General features: G+C 42.5%; 1 protein-coding gene across 8 annotated transcripts in view; it reads right to left on the minus strand.

Annotated features, from left to right (window-relative positions):
- Positions 1-22983, minus strand: part of npas3 (neuronal PAS domain protein 3) — a 324742-nt gene that overhangs the window by 16833 nt on the left and 284926 nt on the right. For all 8 annotated transcript variants that reach the window (XM_074661224.1, XM_074661223.1, XM_074661226.1 and 5 more), the window contains 3 exons: positions 12351-12469; positions 7946-8139; positions 5645-5751 (listed from right to left, as the gene is read on the minus strand). In XM_074661224.1, coding sequence (XP_074517325.1) covers positions 5645-5751; positions 7946-8139; positions 12351-12469 — 420 coding nt within the window. The remainder of the gene's footprint in view (positions 1-5644; positions 5752-7945; positions 8140-12350; positions 12470-22983) is intronic.

The following is a 22983-nucleotide window of genomic DNA, read 5'->3' on the forward strand; positions in this document are numbered from 1 at the left end:
CCACGAGTCTCCCCTTTACAGACACGCCCACTTTATGATAATATCTGTCATTGTTTTGTTGTTAATTGATTTACAATAATAAATATATACATACATTTGCATAAAGCAGCATATTTGTCCACTCCCATGTTGATAAAATGATTAAATACTGGACTAATCTCCCTTTAAGGTTCATTTTGAATGGATAAAAAATGTGCGATTAATTTGTGATCAAACCTTTTAATTGATTGATTGATTGATTGATTGATTGATTGGTTGATTGGTTGATTGATTGACGGCCCTAGTATTAATTATCTTGGCATGAAAGCAGCTGAAGGCCAGGTCCTCTGTCGGGTCGGCTGTCGGGCTCAGCCTCCATTATGGCTCTTCAGCCATCCGTAACACATTCCTTTGCTTTTATTGTGAAAAGATAATGAGTATATCCTGTCCTCTGCACATCTCTTCTCCTCTCTACAACACATCTCTCAGATCTCTCTTCTCTCCATCTTGTCCTTCTGAGATCAACTCAAAGTATTCTTTCTTTACTTCTATAAAACCTCTTTCTTCTCCTCCTTTTCTTTCCACCTTATTTCTCTCTTTTCTCCGCCTCCTGCTACATTCCCTGATCCCTCTCTCTCTGTGAAGAGATGGGTATTTTCCTCTCTTTTATACTTTCTCATTCTTCCTGGTCTCTCCTTGAGAAGATGAGCATTCTCTTCTTTCTTTTCTCCCTCTGCCAAAATCACTCGTTCCCACTTCTCTGCCTCTCTTTGAGAATCTCTTCATCCCGTGTGCCGAGTATTTCTTCCCTCTTTCTCTGCCTACAAATCACTCTTTTCCCCGTTCCCTCCCTCCCTTTCTTTCTTTGTGAAAAGACGAGTTCAGCCTCCGTCTCTGTGTTCTCGGAGTGGAAACGAGGACAGATTGACTTTGAGATCTGACCCGAGCTAAGACCGGCTGTCAGCAGGTAATGATGGAGACTTAGAGAGCGACGCCTTTTTCACAGAGAGGGATCACGCCTCGTCCTCCACTTAAAAAGAAGCCTTTTAAAATTTAGATCCCTGTTCAGAGAACAGGCTATCCCTCTAAAATACACCTTGATCGATTCCCTAACTATCCGACTCCTGCAGCAGCGGGGGGAACCGAGAGCAGACGTGGAAATAAATCCCACAAAAGAATCAAAGCCCGAGAGCTGCTGCTGCCGCTCTGCAGAGACAGAAAGACTTTTCTCACCTGAAAGTCTGCAGCTGGTGGACAACAACATGAAGAACCAGGGTTAGTCTTTCTGGGACTGATGTGTGCAATCAGACAATAAATCACAGGATCCTTTTCTGGAAAACTTTTGGGAACTTTTCCAGCAGGAAGCTGTTTCAAATCTTAGCTTCTGGACTAGGGATGCACCGATACCAGTATCGGGTATCGGGTCCGATACTGTGCTCATGTACTCGTACTCGCAAAACGGCACCGATACAACTTTACAGCAGCGTGATGTTAACCTCTCGTCACCATCTTTCGGGTCCTCACGCTCCACCTCCCCGACGCGCCCGACCCCGACCCCGCTGGGCCGGGATCCCACATCACCCTCACTTTCATTGCGCCGCGGGGTTTTGCTTGCACCCTCTGACTCGCGCGTGCGTTAGACTCCTTGGTCCGTGTTTCAAGACGGGTCGGGTGGGTTGCCGACATCCTTTTACGTGGGCCGCGGCACGACGCGGTTGGGGCGCAATGAGGACAGTCCGCCCCGGTCGACAGTCGCACCGGGAGCAGGGAGCCCCGTCATGGTGTGGCGAGGTCCGGGCGGGGAGCGCTGTAAAGCTGGGGCCGCGAGCCACCTTCACCCCGAGCCTTTCCGAGCCGACCTAGAGCCGGTGGCGGCGCACCGCCTCTCCCCAGCCTTCCGTGTGTCGCTCACACCCTCCAGCTGGCTGTTAACGAGGCTCTTTTGGCTCAGAGAAGTACTCGTATCGGTACTCGGTATCGGAGAGTACCCAAATGTAAGTACTTGTACTCGGTCTGAGAGAAAGTGGTATCGGTGCATCCTTATTCTGGACCGTTATGCACCAATGAGTATGTGATCACCGTCGCTGGTTTCCAACCTTCTATCGTGGAGTTACACATCTGCAAATTACAAAGAACAGCCTGATGACTCCCTGATGTTGTCTTGTTATACCTGTACAACATGACATCATCATCACTACTGGAAGCTCCGTCAAGTAAACATACATTCGTGGCACAAAAGCAGAGCTGAAGACAAACAACCTTTTTTTTCTTGAAGCCCAAACCAAACCAGAAGCTAAAACTCATCACCGACAAAACACAAACCAGATTTGTCAGCCTCCCGTTAGGCAGAAAGCTTCACCTCGTCTGCTAGGAATCATTAGAAATCAGCTTCCACACAATCAGCAGCCGGAGAATTAAAACCGCCCCGAAGAACGGCCCATTTCAGAACAATCTGACGGCGAGGACGAGGAGAGGAAAAACAGACACCTCCGGCGCCCCGTAGCCATCCATTTCTGAAAGCCCCCCTTTCAGAGAGGAAATTAATTTTGAAAGAGGAAGAATAAAAGGAGCAGCCGAGGTGACCGAAGGTGCCGTATTAGACTACGCTCCACTAAAACCCAGTCATTTAAACCGCCGGCTGCCGGGCTCGCCTCCCTGACCTCCCGTCCTCTCGGCAGACGGAGGCGAATAATCTCCCTCCCTATTTCACTTCCTTTTTTTCTTCGTCGTGTTTTACACATCCTAACCTCCCCACCCCCCTCCGTGCTCCGTCTGACCCCGCCGGGCTGCCGTAGAGTCACTTCCTGATTGCCACTCTGGATGTTCGGAGCTCAGGAACTTTTGGGGGGGAGGTAATTGAAAAAGTTTCAGGGAGCTTTATGCTTTTCTTTTTCCTCTGGTTGAGGTGTGTGACATCTTTTAGTTCTGTCAGGTGTTACAGCAGCAGAGTCAGAGATCTGCAACGTTTAGAACTGATATTCATTTACTGAAAGTAGTGACAATGTTTGATGCGTCACTTTCTTAACGTACTGGGTAGCCCGGCGCGTCAAACTATGACGCTCCTCTACGGTCGCAGTAAACACTTGCTTAGGTTTAGTCAACAAAACCACTTAAGCAGGATTTCCACCAAGAACTTCCTGGTAATTTTAGGTCCTTGATGTCGTTTCCACCGTGGTCTTAAGACCTGCAAAGATTAGGCGACGTATGAAAGAAAGCATCATGACGTGACGAGGCTGCTGGTGGTCACAGCGGTAAACACACTAAAAAAACACACTGGAAAAAAAGGTTTAGTTCACTGAAATGTGTTTCTGAAAACATTTGAGGCGAGAAATAATCCATGCCGTTGCTGAATCTGTCTTTATCTTGGATCAACAACGTTTAGTTTAAAAGATCCTCGGGAGTTTCGAGAGGCGGCGAGTCACGTCGGACGCCCGTGATTTACATAAAGTAGACGAGCCCTCAACTTTATGCAAATGAGGAGCGGGCGTCGTGACGCCTAGTCTCTCGAATCGCGACGCGACGCTACCAGAGTGCATTGCGCGGCTGCTTACATAGACAATGAATGAGGGGCGTGGAAAGCACGGAAGCTGTGGACACGGACCATAAGCCTAACCACGGAAAGTTGTTTCCTGTAAAGATTGAAATTTATTTTCAAAAGACTGGAGCAGAAGTTGATGCTGGACATTCGTAGGAGAACGCACGGAAAATTAGGAATATTCTTTCATAAGATACTTAAACCTTGATATGAGAATATGTTGCTAGAGTTAGTTCAGAGCCACTTTTCAAACCTGCGGTGGCGACTATCAGAGAGCTTTTCATGGATTATTCATTTGAACCTGCAAACCAGGTGAATAGAAAAGCAACAGACAGAAACACCTGAAGGCCTTGAAAGGTTTAGAAACGGTTCTGGCTGCAAGTGGTCCCATTATGTGTAGATAAAGAATATCTACGTAACGTTTTGCAGCTCACTAGTCGGGCTGGAGCGACACCTTAAAGCAGCAGAGAGAAGTGACCATGGTGCTGACTGTATCTGACTGTAATCAGCTGCAGCAGACACTATTTGATCCCATCAGGCGTGTTGTTGTCCTCGCTGTGCGCTTGTTGTTATTATTTGGCGTTCCGCCTAAACGCCTTCACTGCCTCCGACACGCCATGAAACGCCGCGCAGCCTCCGAACGCCTCCTCAGCTTTTATACCGCCACAGTAAAAGATCTGACTGCAGCAACAAACAGCACGCCGCAAATCATCCAGACAGCCACTAAACAGGGACACCAAACCTCTGCCTCACTGTGTGTGTGTGTGTGTGTGTGTGTGTGTGTGTGTGTGTGTCGGGGAGGCCGAGTGTATTATGCCTCCTGACAAGGGTAATAAGACTGTAGAGCTGCTGCGAGGAAACTTTCCAAAGATACAGGAGAGCAGAGATTCTTTAAGTGGACTTTAACTTTCAAAGTTACATCTAGAAACACAGCTGCTGCTGCAGTATTGTTCTTACGGTGAACACCAAGCCAAGAGCCAAGCGAACTTTCTGCACGGCACGATTACATACAGAGTCAACGCAAAGAGATGAAGAGACGCAAATTTGTGCCGGACGATACAAATGGCACGATGCAAACATGTGAATGATGCGAGTGAGAAATTCTCTGACACTGTGTCATGAAAGCCAGATTAGGAAAAGCAAGGACAGCATTTCTAAGACTTGGAAACATCTGGAAGTCAACACACATAACTAGAAACACCAAGTTAAAGTTATACAACAGCTGTATTCTATCTGTCCTTCTATACGGTGCTGAGTGCTGGAGAATGACTGAAAGAGACATATAGACAAGCTTTCCAGCTTTCACAACACCCGCCTCAGAAAGATCATGAGGATACTCTGGCCTATAGGAAGATTACAAATGACAGACAGGGTGCTTGGAACTGGAAACAATATTGATAAGAAGAAGATGGAGATGGCTAGGACATGTATTAAGGAAACCATCTGATGACATGACAAAAGTGGCATTGCGTTGGACACCAGAGGGAAAACGCATAAGAGGGAGGGCCAAAACAACCTGGAGACGAACCATCGAAGGAGAAATGAAGACGAGAGGATGCAGCTGGAGCAGCGTTGAGAAGAAAGCAAACAACAGAGATGAGTGGAGATCCTTAGTCCTTGCACTACGTGCCACCAGGCGCAACAAGGACTATGTAAGTAAGTAAAGTGTCATGAAAGCCTGTAAGAGAACTATAAGAGAAGGTGGAAGGTGACAAAAATAAAGAGAGGTTTTGGTAAAGTTTTTATGTTTTTAAACTCCATTTTAGTCTCGTCTTTTTTCAATATTGCATATTTGATGTTGTCACCGTTGGTGTTTAATGACGTCGGTGCCGTCTCGTCATCGTCTCTTCATGGGAAAAAAAGGTCGTTGACGAACACGTTTCATCACAGTTTTCGTTAACAAACATCCTTATTCTAAGCCGAACCGTGATGTTTCACTAAACCTAACCCAGTAGTTTTGTTGTGTTTTTGTTTTTTGTCAATTTACCATGGCAACTGAGATGGAGTCGCAAAGCTCCAGAACAAGCACGTCATTCAACCTCGGTTTGAATGTACCAGCAATGATCAATAAGTTGACTTGACTGTCCAATCAGTGCAGAGTAACGTAGTCAGGTGATGACTAGTACTCACAGTCCAGGTGACACTGTCTGATTCCCTCCACGTCCTCAGCATGAATGAACTGGTAGCATCTCTTCCCCACGATGTCCACCGGCGCCAGGTCCATGTAGTCGCTGATCCTGCAACACAAGTAAGCTACATTAATGCACAAGGACAAGTGTATAAAGAATATAAAATGTGTACATTATAATTAGAACATTGTGTGTTTTGTGTTGTGGCATTTGTTTTCTAAAATGTTAGCATGTTTCATCAGGCTTCCGGAGGAAAGAAGGAGGCTAAATACCGTTCTAAACGTCTTCTCCAAAATCTTTTACAGTGTTCGTTTACGTGTTTACTCCGGCACAAGTGCACGATAGTTCTGGAGGGAGCTGGCCGATGAAGGAAACACGGCTGACCACCACGACTTTATGAATATCTGCAGGCTGATACGTCCTGTTTCTTTGTCCTGGACGAGCTCCTGTGTCCACATCTGCAGCTCACTTACCTGAACGGAAATGTTGTGAAGCTCTGAGATATTGAACTTGTCACCCCGGGACAGATTCGTCTCTACAGTTCTGATATCTCAGCGATTAAAAAGAGTGATTCACGGAAGAAGAAGAAGAAGAAGAGAAAGAAGAAGAAGAAGAGCTAATAGAGCAACAACAGAGAGAGCAGCCCGTCTGTCTATTGTACAGGTAACACAAATCAGCTTTAAAAGGTTTAATTTGAACAAATTCGCCACAGGATAGAGGGAACAATTCCCCCGTATCATTCTGATGGAGGTGGAGGTGGTGGTGGTGGGGGGGGGGGGAGACTAATGTCTGGCAGGCAGATAACAGCACACTCTGTTCTTTAGAAAAAAAAACCTCCCATTTTCTCATTCTCTTAGAAACTCATCCTCAAAATGGGGCCGTAATGGGAGCGACGCTTGTCTGTTCGCCGCTGCCGCCGCCGCCGAGATGCTTTTCTGTCGCTCCGCATTGAATATCATCATCTGCCTCGCATTGTGTCTCCTCTTCCTCCCACAAAAAAAAAAGCAATCTGTCTACTATCATTTTTTCCTCCTCTCTTTTTATAATAAAACATGAAGGCTTTTTTTTTTTTTTGGTCTGATATGAATCTCCCCCCCCGCTCCGGTCGGCCGGTTAACTCCTGAGCGAGATCCTGATGCCTATCTGCTTTATCTGGACGGAGGACGGAGCGAGATCCATCAGAGACACATTCCACTGTTAAACCAGGAGGATCGGGTCACACGTCCTCGTGAATAACAACTTGCTTTTCCTTCCTTGAACAGAAACGGTAAAATGGAGTTTTATGTTTGACACTGTATATAGACACTTTTTGGTGTTAGCTGGAGGCTAAACAAAGGAAAGACTGGAGGCTAACGGCGTCGGGGGTCGGCTAATCTGGTCCCGTTGGTTCACGTTAACTTCCTCAACTACCACTGGTGATCCTGGAGAGAGAGTGACGGCACATGTTGAGAGAAACAAAAAAAAAAACAAGCCAACAATACTTGCTAGCTTAACTAACGTGTTCAGAGAATTATTCTGCCTCCACTAAACACGTCACCATGGTTACTAACACGTCACCATGGTTACTAACAGGAAAGATACTCAAGTAAAGTACCTCAAATTTGTACTTAAGTAAGTTCATGACATAAAAACCCGTAAATCAGTAAATCTGAAGCTCAGAAACAAAACCATCACCGCTAGGTTCATTTAGTAGCTGTAGTGTGTGGAGCTTTCGACCACTTCACATGGTCTTCATCTGCAGATGGAGTTTGTCCAGTTGTTGTTGACGTTTTTATTTTTTATAAACACTTGTAAGAAACGTCTCGTGCACGGTGGATTAAAAGTTGAGGTTCGTTGTTGACAAAACAATCAAGATTCCTCTCGACTGGAGCTTTCGATCACATCGCATGATCTTCAACAGCAGATGAATACTATTATAGTGATAACTGGCATTTTTATCCCGTTATAATATTCTATTTTCTGTTGTTTCTTTGCTGAATCCTGTTGCTATTTGCCGTCAGGTTTTAGTCACAGAGATCCGTAAAGTTTAATCAAACTCTGGTTCGTATATAATCCTATAAAAACTACAAACAACGCTTTGTGACAGAAATGTCTAATTTTACATTTATATATATATATATATATATATATATATATATATATATATATATATGTCAAGATCACGTAAAAAGCAAGAAACTGCTCTTAAAACACGTAAAAACTTCAGGAAAAAAAAAATAAATATACAAAACAAAACTGTGCCTAAAAGCAGCAGACTTTAGTTTTAACTCGTGCCTTTCTCGACCACTTTGGCCTTCCGTACCTGTTCTCGCAGTAGATGATCTTGAGGTCCATGTTGACTCGGGTGACGAACATTTGACAGTCGATGCGGACCTCGTTGATGGTTGGCGGCGGGAGGGCGTGGGCCACCACCACCATCCCCATGATCTGATTGGGCACCGAGCGGCTGTGCGTCAACGCCATCCGGATGCGCAGACGCCCCGTGACGTGTATCACCTGACCGCGATACAAAAACACAGACAGAGGGGGGGTGAGGGGAAGGGGGTAGATAAGTATCAGCAGGAAGAGAAACCACACGACCGTTTGAATGGTCCAAATGTACAGCATGTATTTATGATCCACCCATTTTACCCAGGATGCTTTGGGAGCCTAATTGAACTTGTAGTAACGAAGTATTCAAGAAGGATACGGGCACAACTCCTCACAACGGCTATGATCTTTGTCCTTCAACTGTTTTAGTTTTAAGATGTTTGTGTGTTGGAGAAGGAGGAGAGATAAATAAATAAATACGTAGATAAATGGTGATTGTAATAATGTTGATAACTAAGTTCAATAGCTACATAAATAAAAATAATAATAATAATATTCATAATAATTATAATAAAAATAATAATAGTAAGGAAAAGCTCAAATTAAAGAGTAATAATATCTAAATAATAATAATAATTATAAGGTAAAAGATAAAAATAAAGAGTAATAATATATAAATAATAATTATAATAAAACTAATGAGGGAAAGATAAAAGTGTAAAAATATAAAAAACAGATAAATAATAATAATAATAATAATAATAATAATAACAATAATAATAGTGGTAAGGAAAAGATAAAATAAAAGAGTGATAATATATAAAAAAAACTAATTATTATTATTAATAATAATAATAATAATAATAATAATAATGTAAAATTAAATAAGTAAATGAATCAGAGCTGTCCTTCAGGGAACTTTATACGGAGGAGCTTTTTAAAATTTTATATTTAAACAACTGATTTTATTTTTTATACCTTTTCTTGTCGTTATTTTGTGTTTCCTTTATGTTTAATGTGACCTATCTGTAAATTTCCTCGAGGTTTGTGCAATAAAATGAAGTGCAATGCTTGTAAATTCTCTCTAATGACGGACAATCATGCGATTATTTGTGATTAAATATTGTAATTTAAAACATTCCTCATGCTTTAGTTGCTATGAGCGGATATTTAAGGACAGAAAAGAAAATATAAAACATTCTACTTGAATGAAACTGCAGATTCATTCATTAACGCTAAAGAATTGATTTACGTTTCTCTCATATTTTCTGGTACATATTAAAAGTATATAAACGGAGATGTCTCCAAGCTTCCAGCAGGACGTCTGCAGCGACGACTACAACTGTTAACAAGCAGAGTGAGCTGCGAGTTAACAGAGGAGGAGGAGGAGGAGGAAGCTTCTTCTTCCTGCAGGTCTCTGCTGCAACACAACAGCTTTAAAACTACTAACTGTAACGCTGTGTTGTGTGTGTGTGTGTGTGTGTGTGTGTGCGTGTGTGTGTTGCTGAGTGCAAATGTGTGTAGTAATATATTCATGCGTGTGGATGAATATTTATGTGCGTCTCTGCCTCCGCTGTGATTTGCATGTGATCTGAGTCTGCCAGGTGGAACATGGTATACGACACACACAAACACACACACACACACACACACACACACACACACACACACACACGCGAGTCTCTATAAGAATTAAACACCGATCTTCATTGATTGACGATGCTTTTATTTTGCTTAAACAACAAAATAAAAGCACTTCCTGTTTTTATCTGTTCTAAATGAACCTTAAAGGGAGATTAGTCAAGTATTTAATCCTCTTATCAACATGGGAGTGGACAAATATGCTGCTTTATGTAAATGTATGTATATATTTATTATTGTAAATCAATTAATAACACAAAACAATGACAGATATTGATCCAGAAACCCTCACAGGTACTGCATTTAGCATAAAACAATATGCTCCAATCATGAACATTGTGATTATCATAAAGTGGGCATGTCTGTAAAGGGGAGACTCGTGGGTACCCATAGAACATATTTAAATTCACTGATCTGGAGGTCAGAGGTCAAGGGACCCCTTTGAAAATGAACATGACAGTTTTTCCTCGTCAAAATTTAGTGTACATTTGGAGCGTTATTTAACCTCCTTCACGACAAGCTAGTCTGACATGGTTGGTACCGATGGATTCATCAGGTTTTATAGTTTCATATGATACCAGGATCTTAGGTCTAGCTTTAAAACTGTTAATTTGGTGAATTAGTTTCACATTCAATTAAGGAATGAATCTTTTTTTTTTCTGTCTAAACTCTGACGTTTTGTCTTTGATAATAAAGTTTCAGCAGTTTGAAGACGTTCCGCTGCTCTCCGCTGTCATCCTTGAAGAAAATCAAGAGTATTAGTCCAGGATAAACCGGAGACCACGCACGCACGCACGCACGCACGCACGCACGCACGCACGCACGCACGCACGCACGCACGCACTCACCCAGAGAATCCTCTTTAATCCCACCTCTCAATCTGCGACGGTCACACACACACCTATAGGACTGTATATGGAGGACACACACTCACTGAGCTGTGTGTTAAAACGCTGCCTTTAAAAACGTCATATAATGCTGTGTTTTTTTCCATATTGTTTCTGAAAGTCGAGACCTTAACGCCACTAAAACAACTCTCCAAGTCTATTTTGTCCAAACAATGATTTCAATATTTTAGTTACAAAATCAACGCACAAGAAATTGTGTTTTTACTTTATAATATTTTTGACCGTTTTTATATTGAATGTATATACTATAATTAGGATTCTTTTTTTTTACATTGTTATTGATTTTAGTAACACACACACACACACACACACGCGCACACACACACACACACTGTACCCATCTGTCTACGGTAGGATTATAGATTTCCATATGGATCACTTCATTTGATGACAGATCGTGAGACGATAAGCCAGCAGCTGATAATATATTCTTCTGCTGACTCTTCCTTCACACTCTGAGAACACGGGATTATATGATCTGACCAACATACGTGTGTGTGTGTGTGTGTGGTCACACTGCGGCTACATATTTATTTACATCCCTACGGTGACTCACAGCTCAGTGAACACAAACATGTAACAGAAACACAACATCTCTCTGTTTCAACAGCAGCTGTTTCTACAGTTGTTTCAGGGCCTTTTAACACCTCAAGGTCCGAACCAATAAGAAAAGGTTGCTGTCGCCTACGTCCTGTCGTCGTCACCTAAACCCTATCGGTGCTGTCTATGTCCCACTGTCGCCACCTACGTCCTGTCGCCACCTACGTCCTGTTGCATAAGCCCCATCGGTGCTGCCTATGTCCCGTCGTTGTCGCCTATGTCCTGTCGTCAATGGCTAAGTCCTGTCAGTGCTGCTTACGTCCCGTCGTCGTCGCCTACATTCTGCCGTCGTCCCCTACATACGGTCGTGGTTGCCTACGTCTCATTGTCATCTCCTACGTCCAATTGTCATCACCTATGTCCCACCGTCATCGCCTACATTCTGCCGTCGTCGCCTACATACGGTCGTCATTGCCTACGTCCCATTGTCATCACCTACGTCCCGTCGTCATCGCTTGCATTCTGCTGTCGTCACCTACATCGCTCTTCGTTGCCTACGTTCGGTCGTCGCCTATGTCCCACCGTCATCGCCTACATTCCGCCGTTGTCGCCTACATACGGTCTTCGTTGCCTACGTTCGGTCGTCGTCTACATCCTTTCGTCATCGCCTACATTCCGCCGTTGTCGCCTACATACGGTCTTCGTTGCCTACGTTCGGTCATCGCCTACATCTCGTCGTCATCGCCTACATTCCGGTTTCGTCGCCTACATCCCGTTGTGGTTGCCTACGTCCTGACGTCATCTCCTAAGTTCATCTCCTAAGTTCGTCATGTTTTTTGAACTATTGAACACTTTGTGTTCATTTTAAAAATAATCTTCTATCTGGTTTTAGCTCAGAAAAAGTGTTTCTTACACACAGAAGTTGTATAATTGCAGTAAAAGGACATGATGTGCAGAATTCAGTCAACGCTGTTAAGGTGATAAACTGTGAATGACGGGGTCGAAATGAAGTTTTAAGGAGCTAAAGTCCTTTTTAAATAGTTGATTTGTTGTTTCTGATGTTAGAGGGCGCTTTAACTCCTGACGTGTTGTTTGGGTTCGGTATGTGACTTAGAACGATGGCGAGAGTTTGATGAGCTCTTTGTGACACTAGAGTTCATCAATAAACACATCAGGGTCAGTAAAGAGCAGCGTGACCTGACTCAGTCACCACAGTTTGATCTTCCAGGTACAGTATGACAGGAAATAAGATGCAGAAATGGGGATGTAGTTGATAACTACAGGTTGTAAAATGGATCGTAATGTCACCTTATATCCCGAGGACTTGATGTGCACTCCTCTCTTTGTGAGCGTCGACTTCATCCTGATGAAGAAGGATCGTTCCAGAGTGTTATCAGGAGACAGAAGAACGGGACTGCTGGACTCCACTGAGGAAACACAAACACACACAGAAAGTCAAATACACATGATTCTCCTCCTGACAAATTAATAAACACATAAAGCTGCCGACGTGGAGGTTTCAACACTTTTTGACATCATATAAATTCCACATCAAGGCCTACACGGAGTGATTTTAATAAAACAAATAAATACATTGGCTCTGTCAGCGGGACCCGTCGGCCAATCACAGCCGCTGTCAAACTGCCAATCACCTCAGAGCGGCTCACGGCAATCAGACGGCGAAATGTCAAAACACGTCAGGAGCCGAGACGAGAGGAAAACAAGACAAATTAAGAGGTGTGTTAAGGAGAAAACGAAAGCTGTAATCTTCTTAGGTCATGACTGTCAAAATAAAAGCCTTTAAATGAGAGATTATCACCAAAATAAAGTCAAAACAGAGTCTCTGAGATTATTCCTTCAACCCGACGGTGACGCTCTCATCCTTCACAACACTAAATACCACACAGGAAGTACATTTTTCAACCTCCCCTCCCGCCCTGCCCGGCGAGCAGCGTCCAGTCGTGAAGCAGAGGCGGTTTCCTGAAGGTGAGATGCTCCATTTGTCAGAAATCAACTGCATATTCATAACTTGTCCATCCATCAGAAGGAGTGATGGGAGGAGAGACAGCTGGGAAACGTCTCATCATAAACACACAGACACACACTGGACCGCCATCGGGCTGTATTACTGTACTTCTGAGGACACTCATTGACGTCACACACTCCCACCAACCCTTAATGTGAAGGGGAATTTACACTTTATACACAATAACAACAACGTTACCACTGAACATAATCCAGGCAGCAATTACATTTCCCCAAAAACATATTTGGTAAATTAATTTAGGCGTATACGTACAAAAGCATATTAAGGGCCATGGTAGGTAGAAATAATAATTACGGAGCCGGGGCAGGGGGGTAATATTCCGAGAAAAAACTCAGAATTTCCCAGATTAAAATAATAAATATAAGTAGTAAATATAAAAGAAAAAAAATCATAGATTTTCTAGATTATAAAGTATAAATTTACGAGAAAAAACTCAGAAAATCTCTGAGATTATAATGTCAAATTTACAAGAAAAAAAATCACAAATTTGCTAAATTATAGTCATAGATTTACGAGAAAAAAACTCTGATATTTTCTGAGATTAAAGTCCGAAATTTACGAAAGAAAACTGAAACATTTGCGAGATTATAAAGGCGTAGATTTACGAGAAAAAAGTCACATATCTGATAGATTATAAAGTCATGATTTTACGAGAAAAGAACTCTGATATATTCTGAGATTAAAGTGGAAAATCTACAAGAAAAAACTCACAAATTCACTAGATTATTAAGTATATATTTACAAGAAAAAAAAACTCATAATCTCTGTGATTATTCTGTCAAATTTACGAGAAGAAACTCAAACATTTGGTAGATTATAAAATCATAAATTTACAAGAAAAAAACTCTGATATTCTCTGAGGATAAAGTTCTGAATTGAGGAGAAAAAGAATCACAAATATATATATATATATAAATATATATATATATATACACATGCTCAGCAGAGTACTGGTGTGTGTTTTTGTGTTGTAAACATTGTGAGGTTGGATGTTTTACTTCCTTTACAACTCTGCTAAACACACACACACGCACGCACACACACGCACGCGCACGCACACACACACACACACACACACACACACACACACACACTCAGGTCTCTGGTGGACGCTACGCGGCGGCGGCGGTTTGATCAGCTCTGATACGTGTTGACAACGTCTAATCTGAAAAAATTGAAAGAAATGAATTAATATGCAAATTCATCCTTTATAATATAATGTCCTTGAAGAGAGAGAATGACTAGAGGGAGGGAGAGGGAGGGAGGGAGGGAGGAAGGGAGGGAGGGAGAGAGAAACAAGAGAGAGAAAGAGAAAAGGGGAAGAGAGAGAGACAACAGAGGGAGGGAGAGAAGGAGGGAGAGGGAGGAATGGAGGGAGGGAAAGAGAGAGACACATCAGAGGGAGAGAAGTATGGAGGAAGAGAGGGAGAGGAAAAGGGAGGGAAAGAGGAGAGAGAAAAAGAGAGAGTGAGGAGAGGGAGACAAGAGGGAGAGAGGAAGAGGGAGGGAGGGAAAGAAAGGGATGGAGAGAGAGAGACAAGAGGGTGGGAGAGAGGGAGAGAATGAAGCGGAAGAAGGATAAAAGAAAAGAAAAAAGAGAAAGAAAGAGAGAAAATAATAAGTAGAGATAAAGAAAGGAAAAGAACAGCTGGAAAAAAGTAAATGTGAGAGATACCGGAAAAAAGGAGAGGAAGAACGAGTAAATAAAAGAAAAGACAGAAAGATGAGGAGGGAGGAGAAAAAGAGGGAGAACAGAAAGGAAGCAAAAGATAAAGATGGAAAAGAAGAAAGATGAAGAGAGAGAAAAGAGGGAAGAGGTTGATATGAAAATCAAGAATGATGAAAGAAAGAGAGATGAGAGGATGAAATGAGACTGAATAGACAGAGAGTGAGAGAGAGAGAGGAGGATAAAAACAGGGGGAGGAGGAGTGAAAAAGGAAGGAGAAAAAGTGAAAGAAGGAGAGAAAGAAGCAAAAAAGCAAAAAAGAAGAAATAAAAAAGTATATAAAAATGAAAAGAGGAAAAAGAAGGATGAAAAGGAAGTGATGGAAAAGATAAAAAAGAGGACCAAGGGGAGGAGGGGAAAATGATGGAGGAGAGATGGAGAGGAAAGGAAAGAGAGGGAGGAAGAGGTGGAAAGAGAGGGGAGGAGATGAGAGAAACGGGGGAGGAAGAGTGAGAGAGGGAAAAGACAATGAGTGAAAGAGTGACGGAGAGAGAGAGAGAGGGAAGGAAAGAGGAAACGAGGCCTCCCAGGAGGAGGTGCAGCCTCTGTTTCCCTCCTCCATCCCTCCGTCATCCCTCCATCCCTCCATCAGTCGGTCCTCCAGGAAATCAGCCTCCGATCTGACGGAGGAATAATGATGATGGAGAGAGAGAGAGAAAAGAGAGAGAGAGGGAGAGAGAGGGAGGACGGAGGATCGACAGGGGAGCAGCACCTCCTCTCTCTCTCTCTCTCTCTCTCTCTCTCCCTCTCTCTCTCTTTTCTCTCTCTCTTTGTTATTCACTTTGAATTAATAGGATTACACACACTGGAGATATCACTTTCACTGTCACACACACCCAGGAAGAGGAGAAGGAGGAGGAGGAGGAGGAGGAGGAGGAGGAGGAGGAGGAGGAGGAGGAGGAACTTATGAAGAAGAAAGAGAAGAAGACCAGAAGAAGAGGAGGAGGAGGAGGAGAGGAACACATGAAGAAGAAGGAGAAGAAGATGAGGAGAAGAAGGAGAAGGAAGAGGAGCAGCAGAGGGAATGAAAAGAAGAAGAACAGAAGAAGAAGAAGAGAAGGAGGAGGAGGAAGAGGAGGAGGAGGATGAGAAGGAGGAGGAAGAGGAGGTGGAGGAGGAGGTGGTGGAGGAGGAGGAGGAGGATGAGAAGGAGGAGGAAGAGGAGGTGGAGGAGGAGGAGGAGCAGAGGGAATGAAAAGAAGACGAACAGAAGAAGAAGAGGAGGAGGTGGAGGAGGAGGAGGAGGAGGAGGAGGAGAGGAACACATGAAGAAGAAGGAGAAGAAGATGAGGAGAAGAAGGAGGTGGAGGAGGAGGAGGAGGAGGAGGAGAGGAACACATGAAGAAGAAGGAGAAGAAGATGAGGAGAAGAAGGAGGTGGAGGAGGAGGAGGAGGAGCAGAAGAGGGAATGAAAAGACGAACAGAAGAAGAAGAAGAGGAGGAGGAGGTGGAGGTGGTGGAGGACCATGTGGGGATTCAGAGGTGTTTTCTCATTCTGCTCGCCATGCGTTTCTTGCCGTGCGTGCGTTGCCGTGGCGTGCGTTGCCGTGGTGTCTTCTGGGACGGCGCTCCTACAAGACAGAGATTAGCGCTACAAAGGCAGCAGGTGGCTGCGGCGCCGACTCTGGGACCTAATTATCTACGGCGAGGAAACTTTCCCCCGTTTGAAGGACAAATGATTAATTAAAAAGAACAACTCACCTACGCCTGTGATCTTTGGACAATACCCAGAGTGCCGAGGGTTTCTCTCAACGCCTGTGTGTGTGTGTGTGTGATTGCGTTGAAGTCTCGGCGGGACAGTGTATCATTGTCAGACAGTCTAATAGCGCCGCCTGGTTCAGAGAGCCCGTTGTGTCCCACTGATAACTAGCTAACGTGATGAGACAAAGGCAGCTACAGCAAGGTCACCGCGACCTCCACCAGCCGCCGCCGCCACGACGACGTGAAGGAAGACACAAATATAATTGGCTTAACAAGAAGGAAATAATACAGCAGATAAGACGGACACATGTAGCACATTAAGAGGCTGAAATAAACACAAGAGGAGAGAAACTCTGCTCAAACACAGAGAAGCAAAGAGATGAAACTCTGCTGCTTTTTAGACAACAGCCGCCATTTTGGACTGAAAATGCTTATTATATTTATAATATTTTATCGTTCAACACGGGACGTTTCAGTAGAATATGACCATAGAATAGAAATAATGTCGTTTGACTTTTGTACGTCTCTTTGTAGACGTTTTACTGGAGTCTGGTAGTCGCTTTCAGTCCAAAATGGCGGAAGCGTAGCTCTGCTGCTCGGAGCTGACGTCTTTTATTAAACAATTTTTACATGAATGAAGTGAAGGGAGAAGAGATGGGAGGAGGAGGAGGAGGAGGAGGAGGAAGAGAGGAACACATGATGAAGAAGTAGAAGAAGATGAGGAGGAGAAGGAACACATGAAGAAGAACAAGAGAAGGAGGAAGAGAAGAAGTAAGAGGAGGAGAAGGAGGAGGGAGAAGAAAGAGAGGAACGCATGAAGAAGAAGATGATGAGGAGGAGGAAACAGAGGACATGTGACAGGAGATGCTTCTAACACCAAGGAAAAACGAACTTCTCCTGCAGATGTAATTTCTCTTTAAAGTACAACAACTATCAACAGGAAGGCTAGCAGTTTCCCTCCACTTCCAGTCTTTATGCTAAGCTAAGCTAACCCAACACATTCTCACTCACAACGACGCACAGGATTCCCCTCTATAGCGCTACATTTGGACGGACCAGAGACGACGTGTCAACATACGCTCATTACACGCATAGTGTCCTTTCAAAATAAACTTCACAGGAAGTGAGGTTTAGGCAACACAACCTCTTAGTTAGTGTTGGGAAACGGTCGTGGTCGGCGTTACGGCAGTGAGAACGAGTCGGCTAACCTCTCAGAGAGATGTTGAAATACTCCTTTAACAGCAACAAGACGATCCCACACTACAACACATCTGTCCTCCACTCTTATCATCATCCCTCCTCCTCCCTATATACACATATATATATATATATATATATATATGTAGAGAGAGAGAGAGAGAGAGCGAGAGAGAGAGTATATAAACACAGAGAGAAACGAGGATGCATTCATCCCAGATGGAGAGTATTGTCAGTGAAAGTTTAATTGTGTAAACACTCTGTAACTGTCCTGTCATATTGCTGCCTCTCCGGCTCACTATCGCCTCCATGGCTGTAATTGAATTGCTACCGTCAGCCGGGGGAGGAGGAGGGGGGGAGGAAGAGGAAGAGGAGGAGGAGGAGGAAGAGGAAGAGGAGGAGGAGGAGGAAGAGGAAGAGGAGGAGGAGGAGAGACCTGCCTCATGAATAGAATGTGTTTCCTATCAGGGAGGGTTTGACAAAATGTGTCAGGAAGAAAAGCCCAAGTGATCATTTTTCGGTTTACTGAAGGTGGAGGAAGAGGAGGAGGAGGAAGAGGAGGAGGAAGAGGAGAAGGAGGAGGAAGAGGAGGTGGAGGAGGAAGAGGAGGAGGAGGAGGAGGAGGAGGAGGGAGGGGGGAGGTACAGGTAAAGAGAAAAGGGGGAACAAGAGTGGGAGGAGAAAGATGGAAAAGACAGATGGAGAGGAGAAGGAAGGAAAGAGTAGAAGAAAGAGGAAGAGATGGACAAAAAGGAGGAAGAGGAGAAGAAGAGGACTGGAGGGACAGGTAACGAGAAGAGGAGGAAGAAAGGGGTGAGGGAGGAGATGAAGGTGAGGAATGTGAGGAAGAAAGGAAGAGGAGTAACAAGATAAGGATGGAGATGATGGTTCAGAGGAAGAGGTGTAGATGCAGAAAGAAGGAAGGTAGGACGGAAGCAGAGAAGAGTTTCAAGAGAGGGAGGAGAACGATGGAAGAGGAGGAGAGAGGGAAGCAGGGTGGTGAGGAAGAGGAGGGTGGATGCAGAGAGGAGGAAGAAAGAGAGGAGATGAAAGAAAGAGGTGAGGGAAGAGAGCGTGAGAGAGGAGGATGAAAAATGAAAAATAGAGGAAGGTGAATAGTGAGAAGGATGAAGATGAAGAGGGAAAAGAGGAGGACGGCAGGAGGAAAGAGACGACTGAGGAAGAGGAGGAGGAGGAGGAAGAGGAAGAGGAGCAATTTGACAAAATAAAACACCCAATTAAAGCAGAGTTTACAGAATAAGAGCGTTTGTCTGAGACGGGTTGACGGTAGATTTCCTCAAAGCTTTTTCCCACAAAGTAAAAGCCTGGGAACCAAAGGTAAGGAAAGGTAAAACCACTCCTCCTCCTCCTCTTCCTCACCTCCATTCCTCTCTCCCTCTTCATCTCCTCTCATCCATCAGCCCCCTCCTCCTCTTTGCGGTGATAAAAAAAAGACTTTTATTTTGACAGTCTTATCAGGACAATGAGCTCAAATCAAACAGCCTCTAATAGTCTGGAGACGCCTTGATCCCGCTCTGTCTTTCTTTCTCTCCTCTCGTCTCCCGTCTCTCCTCCTCAGAGACACCTCCTCCTCTCTTCCTCCCCTCTTCCTCCCCTCCTCCTCCTCCTCAGTGATCTCCCTGTGACAGGACTCTTAAGGCTTCTCTAAGCTGTCTTTAGCCTCTCCTCTTCCTCTTCTGGGAACAGATCTACCTATGAGAGGAAGGCAGAGGTGAAGAGAAGGAGAATAAAAGGAGGAATGGATGAAGACAGAAGGGGAGAGATAGAGAGGGAGGAAGAGTGTGAGAGTGAAATTAATTTATGTATCAGATGCCGGTGGATTTGAGCTATTTCCTACCAAAGTTTGAGTTTATTGTCGGAGCAGATAGCAGATAGACTCCGGACAAGCTACACTGTAAAAAATGTTGTTTTTTTACAGTTTTTTTCAAGAAATTTTACATTTTTTGTTGTTTACATTTCAAATGACAGAAAAAAAGTAAAAATGACATGTTTCATTTGTGATTTATACGTAAATGGTCTTAGATTTCCAGTATTTTTTTGTAATCACAATCGTAATTATCTGTATTTAAGCTTTTCTTGATCATTTTTAAAGATAATTATTCTGTTTTTTAGATGTTTATGACTCTATTTAACAATTAATTTATGTTAGAAGAAAAGGATTTCAAGGAATTCTAAAAATATTTCTTGTGAAAATACAGATTTTTTTTGCAAAACTTCTGAGTTAATGTAAATTTGTGCTTTTGCAATGTAAAATTACATGTTTCATTTGTGATTTATATGTAAATGGTCTTAGATTTACGGTGTATGACTATTATAACAATAAATATATGTTAAAAGTAAATATTTCTTGTGATATTACAGTAATAAAGGCTACTTATATAAAGATAATTACTGTTTTTTTTGTACAGTTTATTTATGTTAATTAATGGACAGTATTTTTCCATTTTTTAACACACATTTTCTGGCGCCCCTGCTGCCGGAAAATTTCTGTTATTTTACACTTCTTCTTTTTTTACAGTGTAGCTAGCTAACTAGCCAGTTCTGGAGACAGTTACGTTATCCAGCCGTCTCCTGCTCTTGAAGCTAGCTAGCCTGTCAGTCTGCGGACAGTTTCGGTGTAGAAGAACTTGGACTGGTGTTCACTAGAACTCTGACCTCGACTCCGTCCAACACCTCTGGGATGAACTGGACTTATCGACTGTCCGTCAGACATTCAGGTGTCCACTGTTCACCAGGAAGTGAAGAGACGATGAGGAGAGAGGGAGGAGGAGGAGGAGGAGGAGGAGGAGGAGGAGGAGGAAGGAGAGCGTGAAGAGGAGAGTAAATTAAAGAACAATTTGTTTTTCTCTGATACGGACGACGAGACTGACAGCTCGTCTTTGTTTTGAAGGAGGTCAGAGGTCACGACGACACACACAATGGAGAGATAATAAGTAATTGTCTGTATCTGCAACCTGTATAATTACTTCCAGAGAGAGAGAGAGAGAGAGAGAGAAAGAGAGAGAGAGAGAGAGAGAGAGAGGGAGAGAGGGAGAGACGTGAGTGAAGAAAGGGTGATGGGAAGTGTAAAACAAGAGAGGGAGGGGTAGAAATAGAAAAAAAGAACTCAAGAGGAAAAGTGAGGAGGACAGAGAGGGAGGAGGGTTCACATACTAACGTACTAACGTACTATTCATACTAACGTACTAACGTACTAACATACTAACATACTATTCATAATAACATACTAACGTACTAACATACTAACATACTAACGTACTAACATACTAACATACTATTCATACTAACGTACTAACGTACTAACATACTAACATACTATTCATAATAACATACTAACGTACTAACATACTAACATACTAACGTACTAACATACTAACATACTAACATACTATTCATACTAACATACTAACATACTAACGTACTAACATACTAACATACTAACATACTATTCATACTAACATACTAACATACTATTCATACTAACGTACTAACGTACTAACATACTAACGTACTATTCATACTAATGTACTAACGTACTAACGTACTAACATACTATTCATACTAACGTACTAACGTACTAACGTACTAACATACTAACATACTATTCATAATAACATACTAACGTACTAACATACTAACGTACTAACATACTAACATACTATTCATACTAACGTACTAACGTACTAACGTACTAACATACTAACATACTAACGTACTAACATACTAACATACTAACGTACTAACGTACTAACATACTAACATACTATTCATACTAACATACTAACATACTATTCATACTAACGTACTAACGTACTAACATACTAACGTACTATTCATACTAATGTACTAACGTACTAACGTACTAACATACTATTCATACTAACGTACTAACGTACTAACATACTAACATACTATTCATACTAACGTACTAACGTACTAACATACTAACATACTATTCATACTAACATACTATTCATACTAACGTACTAACGTACTAACATACTATTCATACTATTCATACTAACGTACTAACGTACTAACATACTAACATACTATTCATAATAACATACTAACGTACTAACATACTAACATACTAACGTACTAACATACTAACATACTAACGTACTAACATACTAACATACTAACGTACTAACGTACTAACGTACTAACATACTAACATACTAACATACTATTCATACTAACGTACTAACGTACTAACATACTATTCATACTAACATACTAACGTACTAACGTACTAACGTACTAACATACTATTCATACTAACATACTAACGTACTAACGTACTAACGTACTAACATACTAACATACTATTCATACTAACGTACTAACGTACTAACATACTAACGTACTATTCATACTAACGTACTAACGTACTAACATACTAACGTACTATTCATACTAATGTACTAACGTACTAACGTACTAACGTACTAACGTACTAACATACTAACATACTATTCATACTAACGTACTAACGTACTAACATACTAACGTACTATTCATACTAAGTATGACGTTGAATTATACTATAGTATGTAGTGCGTTCACACTGCAGTATGTGGATTTTGTGTACGTGAGAAATGTCCAGATATAAATGCTACTACCACAGAAAGTGAAAGTCAATAGTTCGTTCCATTGCAACGTCAGCGCACAGCAGCAGAGCTACGCTTCCGCCATTTTGGACTGAAAGCAACTACCAGACACCAGTAAAACGTCGCTCAAAAAGTGCCGTACAAAAGTAAAACTACATTATTTCTATTCTACTGAAATGTCCTGTGTTGAACAATAGTTTTAGAGTTTCGTCTCTTTGCTTTTATATTACCAAGAGTTTGAGACGTGAGCTTACTACACATAGTCAACTATCCCACAATGCATTGCGTCTGGTTACCTTGAGACCGGCCGTCAGTTTTGTGTCTTTATTAGGTTTTAATATGTTTTCAGGTGAGAAAGTAACTGTTTACATTCCTCAATATGTGGTCAGTTTATCCAAATAACGCCTGTTTGGATATTTGCTGCGACGTTTTCGTTCAGTGTGAACAGTCTGCTGATGAAATCACACTTAATCAGACTTATTTTAAACTGTAAAAATAGAATTAAAAATAGAAAAACAAAAACAAAACCGAGTAGCAGTGTGTCCCCGCCACACACAGAGTCCCGTGTCAAACAGGAAACATGCAGATGAATCCACAGCTGTTAGTCTCCAACAAAAAACACTAAAACAAATATAA

Source organism: Sebastes fasciatus, chromosome 15, assembly GCF_043250625.1.
Source record: "Sebastes fasciatus isolate fSebFas1 chromosome 15, fSebFas1.pri, whole genome shotgun sequence".
NCBI classification, from domain to species: domain Eukaryota; kingdom Metazoa; phylum Chordata; class Actinopteri; order Perciformes; family Sebastidae; genus Sebastes; species Sebastes fasciatus.